Genomic DNA, 18,084 nt, shown 5'->3' with positions numbered 1-18,084 from the left:
GTGGAGTTCGCTAGACCAGACCCGGGAGAGCATGCTGAAACCCCCTACAGAGCCTTAATGGCCAAGATCACAGAATTTATGGGGTGGTCAACACCTTCACAGGCTTTCCAACAAGATGACCTCACGGATATTCTTGATAAAGGTCCACAGGAGGATCCTGTAGTGCCTTTTCATAAATCTCTTCAAAGGAAAATCATGACGAACTGGGAAACCCCAGATGTCGTCCCGGCAGTAAATAAAAAACTGTCTACTAAATACAGGGTATCTTCTGCAGACCCGGAGTTTTTGTCCAAACACCCATCCCCAGAAAGTCTGGTGGTACAGGCAGCATCTTCTACTGACATCAAGACTGCTTACCCTACCGTCCCACAGGACAGGGACGATAAGCGATATGATGCTATGGCAAAGAAAGTTTTTTCGGCATGTAGCATGGCGTTAAAATCTATTAATGCTACTTGCACCCTTGCTAGATTCAGCCATACACTTTGGGAGTGTGCTTCTACAGCGGCTGACTGCATCCCGGAGGGAGAAGAAAGGGAGGCGTTCCTAAATATCATACAGGACGGTAAAGACGCTATTTGCGAATCCCTCCAGACGGGCATTGATTCGGCTGACAGTATCAGCAGAGCAATGGCGGCAAGTACAACAACCAGGAGGTTCGCTTGGTTGAGAAAGTCTGGTTTTGCCCCAGATGTGCAAGCCAGGCTCTTGAAAATGCCATTGATGGCTCTTCTTTGTTTGGGAAAAAGGCGGATGACAGTTTAGAAAAACTGCAAACATCAAAGGCAGCAGCAAAATCCCTAGGCGCTGCAATCCGTCAGACACCTTTTCGTTCCACAGGATCCTCTGCGAGAGGCAAATCCTTTCGCTTCTACTCCGCATTCGGAAGAGGTAGAGTACGACCGGCTCAAAGGGGACAAAGAAGAACTACCCGAGGTGGACTGGGTAGATATTCAAAAGCCGCAGCAACAGCAGGTGCCTCTTTACCATCTGCATCAGCCGCTCCAAAACCACTCTGAGGACTTCCCTCACAAGACACCTGTAGAAGGCAGGTTAACTCAACATCTGGCGGAATGGCAGGCTATCACGTCAGATGCTTGGGCATTGGAAACAGTTGCCCAAGGTTACTGCCTGCCTCTCCTACGCATACCTCAGTCATCCACCGAGGATCAGCTCTCAAAAAGCTCCAGATCCGCTCCTCTTGCAGGAAATTTTAGACCTGCTAGAGAAAGGTGCCATAGAACCGGTACCTGTAGCGGAGAGGAACAAGGGCTGGTACTCCCCTTACTTTCTCATTCCAAAGAAAGACGGAGGACTGAGACCCATCTTGGACTTGCGAGAATTGAACAAATTCCTCAGGAAAGACAAATTCAAGATGGTAACTTTCTCAGATCCTTCAGGCCCTTCAGTTCCAGGACTGGTTGGTATCTCTGGACCTTCAGGAGGCTTATTTCCATGTGCCTATCCATCTCAAACACAGAAAATACCTGAGGTTCGCAATTGGCAACACTCTATCAATTTCGAGTGCTGCCATTTGGGATGACCTCCGCCCCGAGGGTCTTCACCAAGTTAATGTTGGTAGTGGCTGCAAGTCTAAGTAGGGAAGGGATTCACGTCTACCCCTACCTGGACGATTAGTTGATCAGGGCTGTATCTTCGGAACAAGCTCAGATCCAGCTAAATCACGTTTGCCACTCCCTTCACAGACTGGGCTTCTCCCTCAATTTAAAGAAGTCACAAATGATACCATCGCAGAGACTCCAGTTCATCGGAGCGATCCTGGACACTTCCCTGGGAAAAGCCTCGCCACCAGAGGTGAGGGCTCAAGATATTCTACAGATGGTTACCAAGTTCCAAAATGCCAACGTCTCCCAGCCTTCGACTTTTTGAGGTTGCTAGGCCTCATGGCATCCTGCATTTTCCTAGTGCCAGAGGCTCGCCTGAGAATGAGATCCCTCCAGTGGGCACTGAGGACTCAGTGGTCACAATTCTCAGGGAGAATGACAGATCTTCTTTAGGTTCCCGACAGGGTGGCTCGAGACCTTCAGTGGTGGGCCTGTCAGGAGAACATTCTGAAAGGAGAGCAGTTTTGGCAACCCTGGCGGGAGATAACAGTAGTCACGGATGCCTCACTCACGGGGTGGGGAGCCCACGCCAACGACTTGACCATCAGCGGTCGTTGGTCTCCATCGGAGTCCAGACTACATATCAACCTGTTAGAGCTGAGGGCCATCAGACTTGCGCTGAAGGCGTTCCTGCCATCTGTACAAGGGAAGAATGTCCTGATAATGACGGACAACACAGTGGCCATGCATTACCTCAACAAAAGAGGAGGCGTAGGATCACTACCTCTGTGCAGAGAGGCGATGCAGCTCTGGTTTTGGGCAATCCAAGAAGGAATCTCTCTATCGGCAGTTCACCTAGCCGGAGAGAAGAACTTGACAGCGGACGCTCTGAGCAGGCAGAGCAGTCTCCCACAAGTGGGAACTAGCTCAGGAAGTCCTTCAAGAGATCTTCGCCATTTGGGGAACCCCTCAGGTGGATCTGTTTGCCACAAGTGTCAACAGGAAGTGCGATCTGTTCTGTTCAAGGGAATTTCCCCCGAGAGGAGCTCTGGGAGACGCGTTCATAGTGGACTGGGAGTTTCCACTTCTGTACGCGTTCCCACCGGTCCCTGTCATTCCTCAAATGATCAGGAGGTTGAGAAGATTCCGGAAAACCATGATCCTAATTGCCCCGGATTGGGCCAGGAGAACGTGGTACCCGGACCTTCTAGACTTGTCCATCTGCCCTCCAATTCGACTTCCACTCAGAGAGAATCTACTCTCACAGAAGGGAGGTCAGGTTCTCCATCCAGACATCAAAACCCTCAACCTTCACGCTTGGCTTCTGAAAGGCTGAGGTACAAGGATTGGGACCTCCCTGATGATGATATGGAGGTGTTGCTTTCGGCAAGGAGGCCAGCAACAAAGTCTTTATACCGCTGCTGTTGGGACAGATTTTGCAGCTGGTGTAGAGAAAAGAATATCGACCCCTTTTCATGTGGCACACCAATGGTTTTGTCCCTCCTACTCTATTTAGCGAATTCAGGCCTTCAAGTTGGCACCATTAAGGGCTATCTCGCAGCGCTATCCATCTTTAAGCGCACTTCGGAAGAACCATCCTATTTCCAATTACCCTTGGTAATACAGTTTCTAAAGGGGTTAACTAACGTTTATCCCCCAAGACCATTCCAGGTTCCCCTATGGGATTTAAACTTAGTCCTAACTTTCCTGATGGGCACACCTTTCGAACCACTCCATTCTTGTTCGTTAAGATTTATTACCCTTAAAACTGTTTTATTAATAGCACTTACATCTGCTAGAAGGGTGAGCGAGTTACAAGCTCTTTCTTGTAAATCCCCTCATACAATCTTTCACAAAGACAAAGTTGTTCTGCAAGTGAAGCCTAATTTCCTCCCAAAGGTGGTTTCTGAATTCCATATCACTCAGAAAATTACCCTCCCATCTTTCTATCCTCCTCCTCATCCAGGGAAAGAGGAAGAGAGGTTACACAGGCTGGACCCAAGAAGGGCTTTAAGTTTTTACATCAGTAGACTGGCTAGGATAAGACAAGCAGACCAGCTGTTTGTAGGCTACGCAGGTCACAAGCTGGGGTTACCGATAACTAAGCAGACCATTTCCAGATGGATCATTCTAGCCATTTTGGAATGTTATAAACTGGCAGCAAAAGAGCCCCCTCAAAATCTTAGGGCTCATTCGACCAGAGGTATCGCAGCTTCATCGGCCCTCTAGAGGAGTGCCGGTTAGAGACATAGGTGCGGCTGCCACATGGTCGTCCGTCCATACCTTTACACGGTTTTACAACTTGGATTCCTCCTCCAGTCAAGAGACTAGGTTTGGAAGGGCAGTATTGCACTCTATTCATCAATAAAAGGAAGCATGAAGTCAGTACTCCCACCTCCAATAACAGAATACTGCTATGGGAGCCTATCTAAGATAAGGAATAAGTCAGAGGACACAATCCCTTCGAAGAACAAGTTACTTCTTACCTTGTAATGTTCTTTCGATGGGATGTTCCTCCGACGTATTCCTTATCGACCCTCCCACCAATCCCTGCAGTAATACTTCCCTTGTTGTTGCAGCTTACGCTCCTTCAGGGTGTTTAGTCTAGTCCAGAAAGAATTATTGTGGGCTACAAAACGGAACTGAGCAACGGACGCTGCGCGCGGCCTTTATAGGCAGGATGACGTCGACGTCAATACGGCGGCTGTCGAGGGACATCGACTCGGCGGACATCGACGCGCAGCGCGCTCTAGAGAAATTTTCCGAGGCCAGCAAAGCTGGAAAGAGATATTGAAGATAAGGAATACGTCGGAGGAACATCCCATCGAAAGAACGTTACAAGGTAAGAAGTAACTTGTTCTTCTGCCACTAGATGGCACTGTAGTACGCAAGCTCCTGCCTTGAGGCAGGCAGACACTTCTCTTGACAGTCTCTCTCAGAAGAATGTATCCTAATCCAGGACTCAAACCACCCCCTCCTGGAAGACCTTTCCAGAAACACACGTGTCCTGCTGCATTTTTTTTATATGCAGAGTGAGCTGAGAGTGGAGGCTGCAAACGCGGTGACATCAGCCAGGTAAGCATCCCGAATGTTAAAGGAAGTTAAACTGTCTTTAAAAGGCCCACCTTCTTACCCCCACCCCCTGCTCATGCCCCGTGTCTCCCTTCTTCCCCCTCATGCCCCGTGTCTCCCTTCTTTATCCCCCACCCCCCGCTCATGCCCCGTGTCTCCCTTCTTTCCCCCACAACCCCCGTTCATGGCCCGTGTCTCCCTTCTTCCCCCCACCCCCGGCTCCTGCCCCGTGTCTCCCTTCTTACCCTTCATGCCCCGTGTCTCCCTTCTTTCCCATCCACCCCCCGCTCATGCCCCGTGTCTCCCTTCTTCCCCCCACCCCCCGCTCATGCCCCGTGTCTCCCTTCTTACCACCCGCTCATGCCTCGTGTCTCCATTCTTCCCCCCCACCCCCCGTTCATGGCCCGTGTCTCCCTCCTTTTCACCCCACCCCCCGCTCATTGCCTGTGTCTCTGTTCTTACCCCCCCACCCCCCGCTCATGCCCCATGTCTCTTCTTCCCCCCACCCCCGCTCATGACCCGTGTCTTCCTTCTTCCCCCCCACCCCCTGCTCATGCCCCGTGTCTCCCTTCTCCCCCCCACCCCATGCTCATGGCCCGTGTCTCCCTTCCCCCCACCCCCCGCTCCTGCCCCGTCTCCCTTCTTACCCCTCATGCCCCGTGTCTCCCTTCTTTCCCATCCACCCCCCGCTCATGCCCCGTGTCTCCCTCTTTCCCATCCACCCCCCGCTCATGGCCCGTGTCTCCCTTCTCCCCCCTAACCCCCTGCTCATGGCCCGTGTCTCCCTTCTTACCCCCCACCACCCGCTCATGCCCCGTGTCTCCATTCTTCCCCCCACCCCCGTTCATGGCCCGTGTCTCCCTCCTTTTCCCCCCACCCCCGTTCATGGCCCGTGTCTCCCTCCTTTTCCCCCCACCCCCGCTCATGGCCCGTGTCTCACTTCTTACCCCCCACCCCCCGCTCATGGCCCGTGTCTCCCTTCTTCCCCCCCACCCCCGCACCTGCCCCGTGTCTCCCTTCTTATCCCTCATGCCCCGTGTCTCCCCTCTTTCCCCCACCCCTCGCTAATGCCCCGTGTCTCCCTTCTTTCCCATCCACCCCCCGCTCATGCCCCGTGTCTCCCTTCTTACCCTTCATGCCCCGTGTCTCCCTTCTTTCCCATCCACCCCCCGCTCATGCCCAGTGTCTCCCTTCTTCCCCCCACCCCCCGCTCATGGCCCGTGTCTCCCTTCTTACCCCCCCACCACCCGCTCATGCCCTGTGTCTCCATTCTTCCCCCCCACCACCCGCTCATGCCCTGTCTCCATTCTTACCCCCCCACCCCCCGTTCATGGCCCGTGTCTCCCTCCTTTCCCCCCACCCCCTGTTCATGGCCCGTGTCTCCCTCCTTTTCCCCCACCCCCCGCTCATTGCCCGTGTCTCTGTTCTTACCCCCCCACCCCCCGCTCATGCCCCGTGTCTCCCTTCTTCCCCCCCACCCCCGCTCATGCCCCGTGTCTCCCTTCTTACCCCTCATGCCCCGTGTCTCCCTTCTTTCCCATCCCCCCCGCTCATGCCCGTGTCTCCCTTCTTACCCTTCATGCCCCGTGTCTCCCTTCTTTCCCATCCACCCCCCGGCTCATGCCCCGTGTCTCCCTTCTTCCCCCCACCCCCCGCTCATGGCCCATGTCTCCCTTCTTACCCCCCACCCCCCGTTCATGGCCCGTGTCTCCCTCCTTTTCCCCCCACCCCCCGCTCATGGCCCATGTCTCCCTTCTTTCCCCACACCCCTCGCTCCTGCCCCGTGTCTCCCTTCTTACCCCTCATGCCCGTGTCTCCCTTCTTTCCCCACACCCCTCGCTAATGCCCCGTGTCTCCCTTCTTACCCTTCATGCCCCGTGTCTCCCTTATTTCCCATCCACCCCCGCTCATGCCCCGTGTCTCCCTTCTTCCCCCCACCCCCCGCTCATGGCCCGTGTCTCCCTTCTTTCCCCCCCCACCCCCCCGCTCATGCCCCGTGTCTCCATTCTTTCCCCCCACCCCCGTTCATGGCCGTGTCTCCCTCCTTTCCCCCACCCCCCGCTCATGCCCCGTGTCTCCCTTCTTTATCCCCCACCCCCGCTCATGCCCCGTGTCTCCCTTCTTACCCCCACCCCCCGCTTATGCCCCGTGTCTCCCTTCTTTCTCCCCCACCCCCCGTTCATGGCCCGTGTCTCCCTCCTTTTCCCCCCACCCCCCGCTCATGGCCCATGTCTCCCTTCTTTCCCCACACCCCTCGCTCCTGCCCCGTGTCTCCCTTCTTACCCCTCATGCCCGTGTCTCCCTTCTTTCCCCACACCCCTCGCTAATGCCCCGTGTCTCCCTTCTTACCCTTCATGCCCCGTGTCTCCCTTCTTTCCCATCCATCCCCCGCTCATGCCCCGTGTCTCCCTTCTTCCCCCCACCCCCCGCTCATGGCCCGTGTCTCCCTTCTTTCCCCCCCACCCCCCCGCTCATGCCCCGTGTCTCCATTCTTTCCCCCCACCCCCCGTTCATGGCCGTGTCTCCCTCCTTTCCCCCACCCCCCGCTCATGCCCCGTGTCTCCCTTCTTTATCCCCCACCCCCGCTCATGCCCCGTGTCTCCCTTCTTACCCCCACCCCCCGCTCATGCCTCGTGTCTCCATTCTTCCCCCCCACCCCCCGTTCATGGCCCGTGTCTCCCTCCTTTTCACCCCACCCCCCGCTCATTGCCTGTGTCTCTGTTCTTACCCCCCACCCCTCGCTAATGCCCCGTGTCTCCCTTCTTTCCCATCCACCCCCCGCTCATGCCCCGTGTCTCCCTTCTTACCCTTCATGCCCCGTGTCTCCCTTCTTTCCCATCCACCCCCCGCTCATGCCCAGTGTCTCCCTTCTTCCCCCCACCCCCCGCTCATGGCCCGTGTCTCCCTTCTTACCCCCCCACCACCCGCTCATGCCCTGTGTCTCCATTCTTCCCCCCCACCACCCGCTCATGCCCTGTCTCCATTCTTACCCCCCCACCCCCCGTTCATGGCCCGTGTCTCCCTCCTTTCCCCCCACCCCCCGTTCATGGCCCGTGTCTCCCTCCTTTTCCCCCACCCCCCGCTCATGGCCCGTGTCTCTGTTCTTACCCCCCCCACCCCCTGCTCATGCCCCGTGTCTCCCTTCTTCCCCCCCACCCCCGCTCATGCCCCGTGTCTCCCTTCTTACCCCTCATGCCCCGTGTCTCCCTTCTTACCCCTCATGCCCCGTGTCTCCCTTCTTTCCCCCCACCCCTTGCTAATGCCCCGTGTCTCCCTTCTTTCCCATCCCCCCGCTCATGCCCGTGTCTCCCTTCTTACCCTTCATGCCCCGTGTCTCCCTTCTTTCCCATCCACCCCCCGGCTCATGCCCCGTGTCTCCCTTCTTCCCCCCACCCCCCGCTCATGGCCCATGTCTCCCTTCTTACCCCCCACCCCCCGTTCATGGCCCGTGTCTCCCTCCTTTTCCCCCCACCCCCCGCTCATGGCCCATGTCTCCCTTCTTTCCCCACACCCCTCGCTCCTGCCCCGTGTCTCCCTTCTTACCCCTCATGCCCGTGTCTCCCTTCTTTCCCCACACCCCTCGCTAATGCCCCGTGTCTCCCTTCTTACCCTTCATGCCCCGTGTCTCCCTTCTTTCCCATCCACCCCCCGCTCATGACCCGTGTCTCCCTTCTTCCCCCCACCCCCCGCTCATGGCCCGTGTCTCCCTTCATTCCCCCCCACCCCCCCCGCTCATGCCCCGTGTCTCCATTCTTTCCCCCCACCCCCCGTTCATGGCCGTGTCTCCCTCCTTTCCCCCACCCCCCGCTCATGCCCCGTGTCTCCCTTCTTTATCCCCCACCCCCGCTCATGCCCCGTGTCTCCCTTCTTTATCCCCCACCCCCGCTCATGCCCCGTGTCTCCCTTCTTACCCCCACCCCCCGCTTATGCCCCGTGTCTCCCTTCTTTCTCCCCCACCCCCCGCTCATGCCCTGTGTCTCCCTTCTTCCCCCCACCCCCCGCTCATGCCCTGTGTCTCTCCCCTGTTCCCCCCACCCCCGCTCATGCCCCGTGTCTGCCCTGTTCCCCCCACCCCCGGCTCATGCCCCATGTCTCCCTTGTGTACCTTTCCCTGTTTGGGACCGGTATACCCAGATGTGGAGCCCAGGTTGCTGTGCAGAAGGGATGTGACCTAGCAGTTCGGGCTGGACTGCCCTTTTGGGGATGGGGCCATGCCTGAATTGCATATGGTTTTTCCCCGTTCTATAATGACCTGGCAGGTGAAAAGCGATGGTCAGGAGGGGTGCACAGAGCAATGCCAGTGGTTTAATATCAATTCTAAGCCTTCCAGCCATCACCTCTTTGTTTTTGCTTACATTATATAGCGCCATTGGCACACATGTGATATCATGATGTGAGCTGTTTGATGTCATGACTTGCATTTCAAATGCACTCTTTGTCACATATTTTATTTTAAAGGTCACTTGTTTCTAAGCAAAGGAGCAGGTCGAGCATGGCGACTGTTAATAACGTTGAACTGAACTGGCGCTATTATTATCACTCGAGTTAGCAGCTAGAGCACGATTTCGTTGTGTGTACGTCTTGACACCCAAAACTTAAATATTTGTTCTAAGTAAAGCGTGGAAGAAAGTGGCCATGCGCAAATTCAAAGTGTGGGTTAAAATCCCTGCTTCGCTGTTTAGCGTAAGTGTGTGATCCTGGGCAAATATTGTAATCTCACCCTAATTTCAACTGAAAAAATTGGAGTGCTTATGAATGATTACACATACACGGTACACCCTTACAATAGGACAGTTTTAATAAGTGTAGTAGGGCCACATTGGTGTACGCAGGTGCTCCTATGCTAGTAGCTCCAATACTGCTGCATAGAAATGCAGTAGCCAGGAGTGTTAGTGGATGCAGATGTTTGCAACAATATATAAGATTGTCTTTTGAAATGTAGACTGATCCGTTTACCTCCATTCTCTAGGTGACAATCACACACACCTATAATCAGCTTGCTTTTTAAGTGTATCAGGCTGTTTTTTCATGTTTTAGTGTGTGATTGTGTAATGGGTGGCTCAGTTTACCTTGCTCCGAGCTACCATGTAAGCCAGTAAAAGTTGATTCTGGCTAGTGAGTAATGTGTGGAATACTTGGTGATCAAAACAGATTACCTTGGCGCTACGTAAGGGTAACACTTTTATTTGTGAAGCGTTGCATGTTATTTTCAGAATTTGTGAAGTCTGTTTTAAATTATAGGAAAGCAGACCACATGTAATCTTTCCAATGAGAACAACACACAGAACATGTTATAGAAATTGATTTTGTAGTTATATAGTTCCTAAACTCTAGCCTGGCACTGTTTTGTTGACTGCTTTCACTTCTTTCAAACTATGTAAGCAAGTTCTGTAATGTAACACTTGCTTACTCACGCTCCATCTGCAGGAAATGCATTAGTCTCATTCTATAGTTCTTAACAGAGTTTCTAGGCCCAGAATTTTGAAAATGAAGCTGCGTATGTAGCATGTACTCACAAGTTATTTTATGGCAGAATATTTTCCACAAGTGTAATAAAATGGTTAAAGGCAAGCCAGACAACTTTGATTTACAACTCTTTTTGTCTACGGGTCTGACTTTACGTATGCATTGGGTGTAGATGTTGGATACATTTTACTCTCTTGCAGAGGAGAAAACTCATTTTTACTCTCTTAAAATTGCATTTGCTCTCTAATTTCAAAAATCATGCGTAAAATACTCCCACCTCAAAATCCTATCTGGAGCACTGCCTGTTTGAACAGTCTTCCTCAGGAACTCTGACTTTGCTACTTAAGAACCTATCCTGACACTGCCTGTTGGACACTAGACCCTGGTGACACCCCCCCCCCCCCCCCAAGCCTCCTTGTGCCACTGAGAACACTCCTGCTCCAAGAATAAGGAAAATACTTTTAAAGATTTGGGCCTTTTGCCTAGAAGAGAGGACGTGTTTAAAAGTGATTTACTTGCAAAATGAGTTGGTTGATAACTGTAACTCTGAGAGTGAACAGTAAAAATAGTTATTACTTACCTTTCGAAATGTTGTGCCATTCTGAAAAGTATATGTAACCCCTTTCTTTCCTTAGAAACTGTTTCGCCATTCTAACAGTGTGTATATATAAGGGGTATATTGATCACCTGTGAATTGGTTGTGCCTCTTCCCCAAAAGTAATACTGTTGGTTTTTCACTTTATTAGTCCTGTTAGGACAATTGTTTAGTGTCCTCCAACTGGGTCTTGCTTCCCCTGACTTGCTGTGCTAGCCTGTCCAGGATAAGTCTGCTTTCGTTTTGATCTACCTAGAATAACTTTTAGTCATTAAGAGTAACACTGGGTTTTTAACAATCAGAAACAAGGCTTGGGGTACAGCTGGTCTGTTCAGCGACTTGTGATTCACCAATTATAATAAAAGTACTCTTGAGCATAGGAAAGTATAGTTGGATGGGGGAATAGGGATAAAAGACCCCTAAACCCACAAGTTTTTATTCCTGTATTGTCGCAGGCCAGTGGGTTGACGGTAAGCCAAAAGAAACCCGTCTTAAAGAGTAATGAAAAAAGGAAAAAGATCCAGGACTTTGCACTGAATTATGACTACATGATTTAAATATATTATCTTATGGTGCCCCTTGGTTAATAACACGTGTTTCGGCCCTTCTGGGCCTTTTTCAAATCAGGGCTATTGCGTTTTGCTGCAACTATGTATCAAAATCATTCTCCTATTGTACATTTTGAAAGTAAGATATACACAAAACCAAAAGATTCATAAAGCAACAATTTCAAACAATCCTAATGCCAAACATAAATCCATAAATAAGGTCAAGTAAAAATTAGAATGAAATTGCACATAAATGTGTCCATATCAATGAGCAAACCAATAATCAATTATGTGAAACAGACAGAAAATAGGGGTTGGCGTTGGGAAGGGATGCACTGGGTATGTGGAAAACAATTATACAATAAACAAGTCAACAAAAAGAAGGGACAATCAGACAGACAAGGAACAAGAAAAAGAGTGTCTCATTAGTCAGTTTTTCCAACCCCCAAAATTCTATTTGGCGCTGTATTGTCACTGTTGGTTGACTTACCCTCTCCGGGAATAACTTTTAATTCATATCCTTAGTGAGTTGAAGTGAGTTTGTGGGCTTAATCCCCATAGTCACCAACCTAGTACAATATTAGTTGAAAAATGCCATTAGTCCCTGTACTGTTATTACGGGGGTTTGTTATACTCACAAGCATTATAACGGAAATTGTTCTCCATTATTTAAGATTACCTATATTAGATAAATGATTAGTATTTACCCCTACTCTTGGGATCCCTCCTATCTTAGCCGCATCTACAAACTCATTAAATGAATGGGCATGAACAAAAACCCGTGTATGCAACTTACTTTACTGAGCACGAGTCATTCGTGTTGGCTTCTTTCCGATGTGAAAGTGGCCGGCACCATTTTGGGACTATTTGTTTAGGAGTTCCCATGGAAACGCGTTACTGCAATCGTTGATTTATGCCAGAGCATTCCGATTTCTGTCATTTAAACTAGCTGATATTGGTTTCCGTGTATCTAAGAATGTAATAATACAAAAGTGCAAAAATAAAAAGATGACAACCCACATTACGTCTCTTTGGGCTTAGCTATATGCATATTGACTAGTCGTCATGGCAACATTAGTAGAGGCACAGCTTTAAAGGCATACTCGCGCATTTCTTGCCAGAGAGTCTGCAAAAAGTGCAAAACACCAAAAGTGTGCTGGACTAATTTTGTTATAATACATGAGGATATGTTAATGATATGTGCTTCATTTGATGGATTAATGGCAACACAGGAAGGAAATTACTCTGATGCTATAGAATCGTTGCCAATCATGTATGAACGCGTTGGCACAGTGCCATATTGAGGCTTCCAGACGAGTTATAAGAACATCTCCCTAAAAGTCTTGACTATTGGCTGTCATTCAAACTGGTATTACAATGCATATTGCACACTTTCATTGTCCTGTGAGGATAGATCAGCGGCATCGTGATCGCCTTGGAAACAAGACGACACGAAGCAACACAGGTTCGATTCCCCGGGTCCGCGCTTAGAAACCGCTAGGTATTTAAGTGCGTTTTATAAATACGTGACTAAGACAACAAAAAAAAACAATTACGCACCTAAAAAAAGAGAAAAATTCCTGTAACAGTGCCTCGATGCCCGCGGGCGGCTGTATGAGCGCTTTAAAATTGCTAAAATAAAAAATCTAAAAAGCAACGAAAATCCGTCCCAAGCTAATCCAAATGCTAAACATAAAGAATTTTTTGAGTTGGTCATGATAGTCCTCATTCTAGTGGGATGTATGAATTATTACTAACGTTATGTAATACGAGATTGCTCATTATAAGTGCGACATCGCTACAATATTCATTGCCGGATTGCTATAAATTCTCAAGTGCCCATGTTCAAAACCATTTATATTAATATATAATACACAGATAGTCCACCTGAAACTGGAATACGTATGTTGCAAAATGCATATATACCCCTACAGGAACGCTGGGTTTTGCTTTCCCTGTTCTGTTTTAGACCGACACAAAAACAGTCTTGGGTTTATACCCACCCCAAGTTGCTGATAGCTCCTTGAAAAAGTATGTGGGTTTTATTTACCTTGAGTTAGCTGTGTGCCATCCTAAAATAAGTTACAAGAGTTACTGCTTATCTCAATCTGTGTTTCACTGATCTGAAAAGCACCTGTACTTTTACTCACCTACTATGACAGTTTATCACAAAAGTAGTTCAAGGTTTTTACTGTAGCTAAAATAAGTGTTCCACTATTCACAACATATATTGTCCAGTTGACGTATGTGGTTTCTTGCTGAGCATCATGGCACAACTGTTCGGGTCTACAACCCTTGTATTACTGGTTACAATCTGAAAGTAACCATTGCTTTTACTCCCCAAGAATAGGTGTGCCCTATACTGAAAGGTTTGACTTCCCTAGAACAACTGTTGGGTGTTCCAAATAAGGTTATGTGCTTTGGTCTGTGTACCCTCAAGCTGTTATTTTTTTTCTTTTTGTTTTTTGTTTTGTTCATGTCTTTGACCAATACTTTCCCCAAGACTTAATTTAGCCTAATTGTATTTAAAAGAAACCTTTATTTTTTAAAATAATACTTATGGTTGTCAGTGTTTCTATTGATTTGTTTGCGTGTGTACCCGTCTACAGCCCTCTCCCTCTTCTAAGATGAGCATGGCTGCTCTGTCTACAATACCACAAATTCAGGTGGTACAGCCATATTCTAAGAGTGGTGTTTTGCACTGTCTCAGTTGAATGGTTTTAATGAAGTTTGGTAGAACTTCAGAAAAACTGCTCTAACAACTGCCACTTTATGTGCGCTACCAATTCTGAAGATGACCACTAGGGGTGGAGCTTAGGAGGAAAATGTCATTGGCTGGGGCAGTATGACCCAAAGTGACACTAAAAGGCGATGGAAGCAGGTAACAGTTTTGTATCTTAAAGCTTTCATGAGGGTTCCCAGCCTGACAGTGCATATTCATGCAAGACCCATGCTGGACAACAAGAGTTACTGGTAAGTAGCTTGTTCCTTGCGTACACTAAAGTGTTCCAAGATCCTTCCAGTTAAGGTGTTCTCCTGATGTTGGTTGTCCTATGATGAACTGTGTAATGTAAACTTCTCTGTTTATTTTTTTTTAGCAGAAAGACATTTGACTGATCTTTTTTTTTCTCTAGGAGATTACGGAAGTGCTATTGAAACTTTGGTAACCGCCATTTCTTTAATTAAGCAATCCAAAGTTTCTGCTGATGATAGATGCAAAGTACTAATTAGCTCTCTACAAGACTGCCTTCATGGAATTGAATCCAAGTCCTATGGTTCTGGATCGAGGTAAACTAACTTTGTCTTGTTGCATCGGACCTTTAGAAATTACTTCTAAATATCAATACTTTTTCAGAGACACATTTTTTTTAATGAACTATTCTGAAATAGTTCTACAGCACATTATGTAGTTATTTTGAATCTGGCTTTTATTTGCATGTAATCTGTCCTACACTACTTACCTTGGCGATGAGCTATTCAACAGCACTTGAAGGTATGACTAGCGCAGTTTTTAGGCTAAACTTGTATGCATTTATTTTTAATAACTTGGGTAGCGTTAAGGCAGATTCTTCCAACCTTGTGTTCATGATATGCTATGGTAACCTTTCTAAGCCTAGGCAGACAAGCCTGACACTTGGCACACCTAGCTGTCGCTTTGATCTAACAGTCAATGTGAGTTTGGAAAAAGGGTATAGGATAGCAAAGAATACTTTGGTTCATTTGGTTTCTTCAGGAAGTGCCTTCCCCCTGTTGCAGGTCGGTCTGGTTTACTGCTATAAGGGTTATAAAAAGTACTAATAGTCTGATTATGGAACCCCTTGTAGGTGAACTACCCATTTCCCGGGTACCTACTTATCTAACTTGCGGTGCACCGCTTCTTCCTGTAAATGGGTGACTTTGTTTGGTTGCTCTAATTGATTAGATTTTACTGCCCTTGGTCTGCCTATGCTTTAAAATGTTTTTTTACCGTAGTGTTAGAATTAGTATTGTTTTTAAGCTCTTGCCTGTCATTTTCCCTCATTTCTATATAGCATTTGCATTTTGCACCAGTTTGAACTTGTACTCTATTCCACAGCCTCAACCACAGACAAAGGCCTCTAATACCTCACGTAAAACAGCCAACATTTATTTCCCACCAATTACACTTTCTGTATGTCTAGCAGCGCATCACCATCTGCCTGATCCAAAGGATTCACAGTTGTTTTATTCATCTACTTCAACACATCCATTTGAAGGCCTTAGAATTCAGTCAGCTTCAGAACCTTCAAGTTGCACCATCATGGCCTCGGAGGAGAAAGAAAAGACCATCACTTCCCAAAACATCTTGTTCACATCTAAAGCAACCCCAGCTCCGCGATGACAGCTAAACATTTGAATTATATTTCCAAACCTCTCCCTAACGAGACCCATGGCAAGCCACATAATCTGACGTGTGCACTATTAAATGTGTGATCACTTATCCAGCATGGGGTCTGGCATGGATTCACATGCTCATGAATATTACCCGTCGTCAGGCTGGGAATCTTCAGTAAAAGAAAAAAAGTTTCACTTTCGTTTATAAACTTTCTCCTATAAACCAATCACTGATCTCTGGGTCATACGGCCCCAAGCCAATGACTGCCCTCTCTAAGCCCCTCCTCAGCCAGCCATGTTCAGATTTTACTGCACGTTCAAGTGTTGCGAGTCCCTGTGTTTTGCTCATTAGAGCTTTCTGTGTTTTTCGCTCTTTTTTTGGCTAGGAAAACCCCTATTTTGTTCAATCGAGCCTGTGTGCGCCATAGTTTCTTCATCCAATTAACGGGGACCTGTTTTTCAGCATCTTTCATCGCCCCTCAAAGGCAGAATCGTCCAGAGTGGTGTTCTGGGAAGTTTCCAGAAGGACCCAAGGCATACACCGAGCCGAATCAAGGAGAAGGACGGCGCTTCTCTCTTCAAGCTCTGCACCAGCTGCGGCCTGCGGAATGTTTTCACGGATGACGAGCATTCCCAGTGCCTGTATTGTCTTCACCCGATGCACAAGGAGGAAGTTTGCGAGATCTGCCATGGCTTCACCAAGCGCACGAAGGATCGTCACGTCCGGCTGGTGAAGTGGGTCAAGGCCAGGGCCTTTGCGCCATGTGGTTCACAGGGGCATGCCTCATCCGCAACCAGCCAGCCAGATTTGAGGGCGCTCCATCCGCGGGGGCCCAAGTCAAGGCCAAGCACTGCAAGTCTGCTTCCGTCAGGGTCGCTGTGGTCCGGGCGCGTTCATAGTCACCATCCGGCTCCATCTCCAGCTCTTCGTCCAAGAGAAAATCAGCTACTGAGAGAGAAGCCGGGGAAGGACAGTCAGGACAAGGTGTCAAACCTGCCAGTTAAGGCCCAGGTGATCCAGGCCAAATTGTCCTTTTCTATCATACTGGCAGCTTCTGCCCTCGCAAAGGCAAAAGGGGCTGACCCGGTCAAGGGTACCCTGGTGGCGGTTAGGGTGGCTCTTGCTCCCAGGCACGGAAAGCTTTGGCCAAGCCAGTGGAGAAGACTCCGGAAAAGAGGTTGCCAGATCTCAGCCCGATGCCGACCCCCTCAGGACCCAAAGAAGTGATTGGGGGGGGGGGTGTCTTAGAACTCCAGGGCATGAATATTTCTTCGTTTTACGAGGAAGACCTAGTTTCCGTCCACACCATCCCAAAGGAGGGTGGTGACGATGACCATTGAGGAGGTACCCGCCACAGGCGGCGGCAACGACTGCATAGGTGCTGGGCCCAGCAACCCGGTTTCCCAAAGATCTGTCGCAGGATATTCTCTAGATTCTCCACACGCTGGGTTCTGAGATTCAGAAGAGGATGCCGTCCACTGTGCCAGCGACGACCCCGTTGACACCGGGGCCACCACTGCTGAAGATACAGGGACGGACACGGTGATAACACACAGATGACAGCGGAATCTCTCCGCAACCAAGGTCTTCTCCGCCGGATGAAGTGGGATCCTTCCACTCCATGATCGACTGCATCATAACTCTTCCAACTCGCCCCGGAAGAGAAGGTCTTCCTGTATCAGCGCCTGGAGGCGAAAAGGAAGACCATTCTGTCTGTGCCGCTCCTGGATGATGTCTGGGATGAGAGGCTGGCGCTACTGAAGAACCCCGCCTCACCCCCAGCGAAGAGGGACCAGCTAGAAAAGAGATACTGGGTGCTGGAATCCACCCCCAAATGTTTGCGTTCACAACAATCGCCGGACTCTGGTTTCAGCCGTGGCTAGGAAGAAGTCGTACAACCCGTCATCAGTCTGTGCCCCCGGACGGCGAGGGGAAGAAATTGGGCGCTGTGGAACCCAAGGTCATTTACTCGATGACGATGGCCAAGGCGGCCAACGCCCTAGGGATCCTGGCCAAGTACGACCAGGAGCTATGGTACAAGATGGCTCCGATCCTGGACTTCCTCCCAGAGGACAATCGGATTGAGGCAATGGAGATGTTTCAGGAAGGCGATGTGGCGTCGGACCACGCCATCACTGTGGCCCTGGACATTGCGGACGCGGGGTTCCGATATATGGGAAACGGGGTTTTCCTCTGTCGTCATGTCTGGTTTAAGGCCACCAACTTCAGACAAGAGTTCCAGACGAGGATCACGGACATGCCGTTCGACAGAGAACCTTTTTGGAAAGGCCATTGATGAATCTCTTCAGGCCTTCAAGACCGACACAGAGATGGCCAGTGCCCTGGGCACGCTACAACAGCACAGTCTGTCCTTTCGTCCCTCAGGAGGGAAGTCGGGGAGATCTTTGAAGAGTTTCGGTGGTGGATCATCCTCTTATCGCCAGCCTTCCCATTCCATGACCCAGCAAACCTACACTGGCCGTT

At 49.7% G+C, this 18,084-nt stretch overlaps 1 protein-coding gene across 4 annotated transcripts in view; it reads left to right on the top strand.

The window, feature by feature from the left end:
* CPSF6 (cleavage and polyadenylation specific factor 6) overlaps positions 1–18,084 on the top strand; it is a 539,228-nt gene that overhangs the window by 369,760 nt on the left and 151,384 nt on the right. For all 4 annotated transcript variants that reach the window (XM_069629368.1, XM_069629366.1, XM_069629367.1 and 1 more), the window contains one exon: positions 14,381–14,534. In XM_069629368.1, coding sequence (XP_069485469.1) covers positions 14,381–14,534 — 154 coding nt within the window. The remainder of the gene's footprint in view (positions 1–14,380; positions 14,535–18,084) is intronic.

Source organism: Ambystoma mexicanum, chromosome 12 (genome assembly GCF_040938575.1).
Source record: "Ambystoma mexicanum isolate Mex_15411 chromosome 12, UKY_AmexF1_1, whole genome shotgun sequence".
NCBI lineage: Eukaryota > Metazoa > Chordata > Amphibia > Caudata > Ambystomatidae > Ambystoma > Ambystoma mexicanum.
Note: the sequence above shows the minus strand (reverse complement) of the source record. Positions and strands in the feature narration are given on the sequence as shown.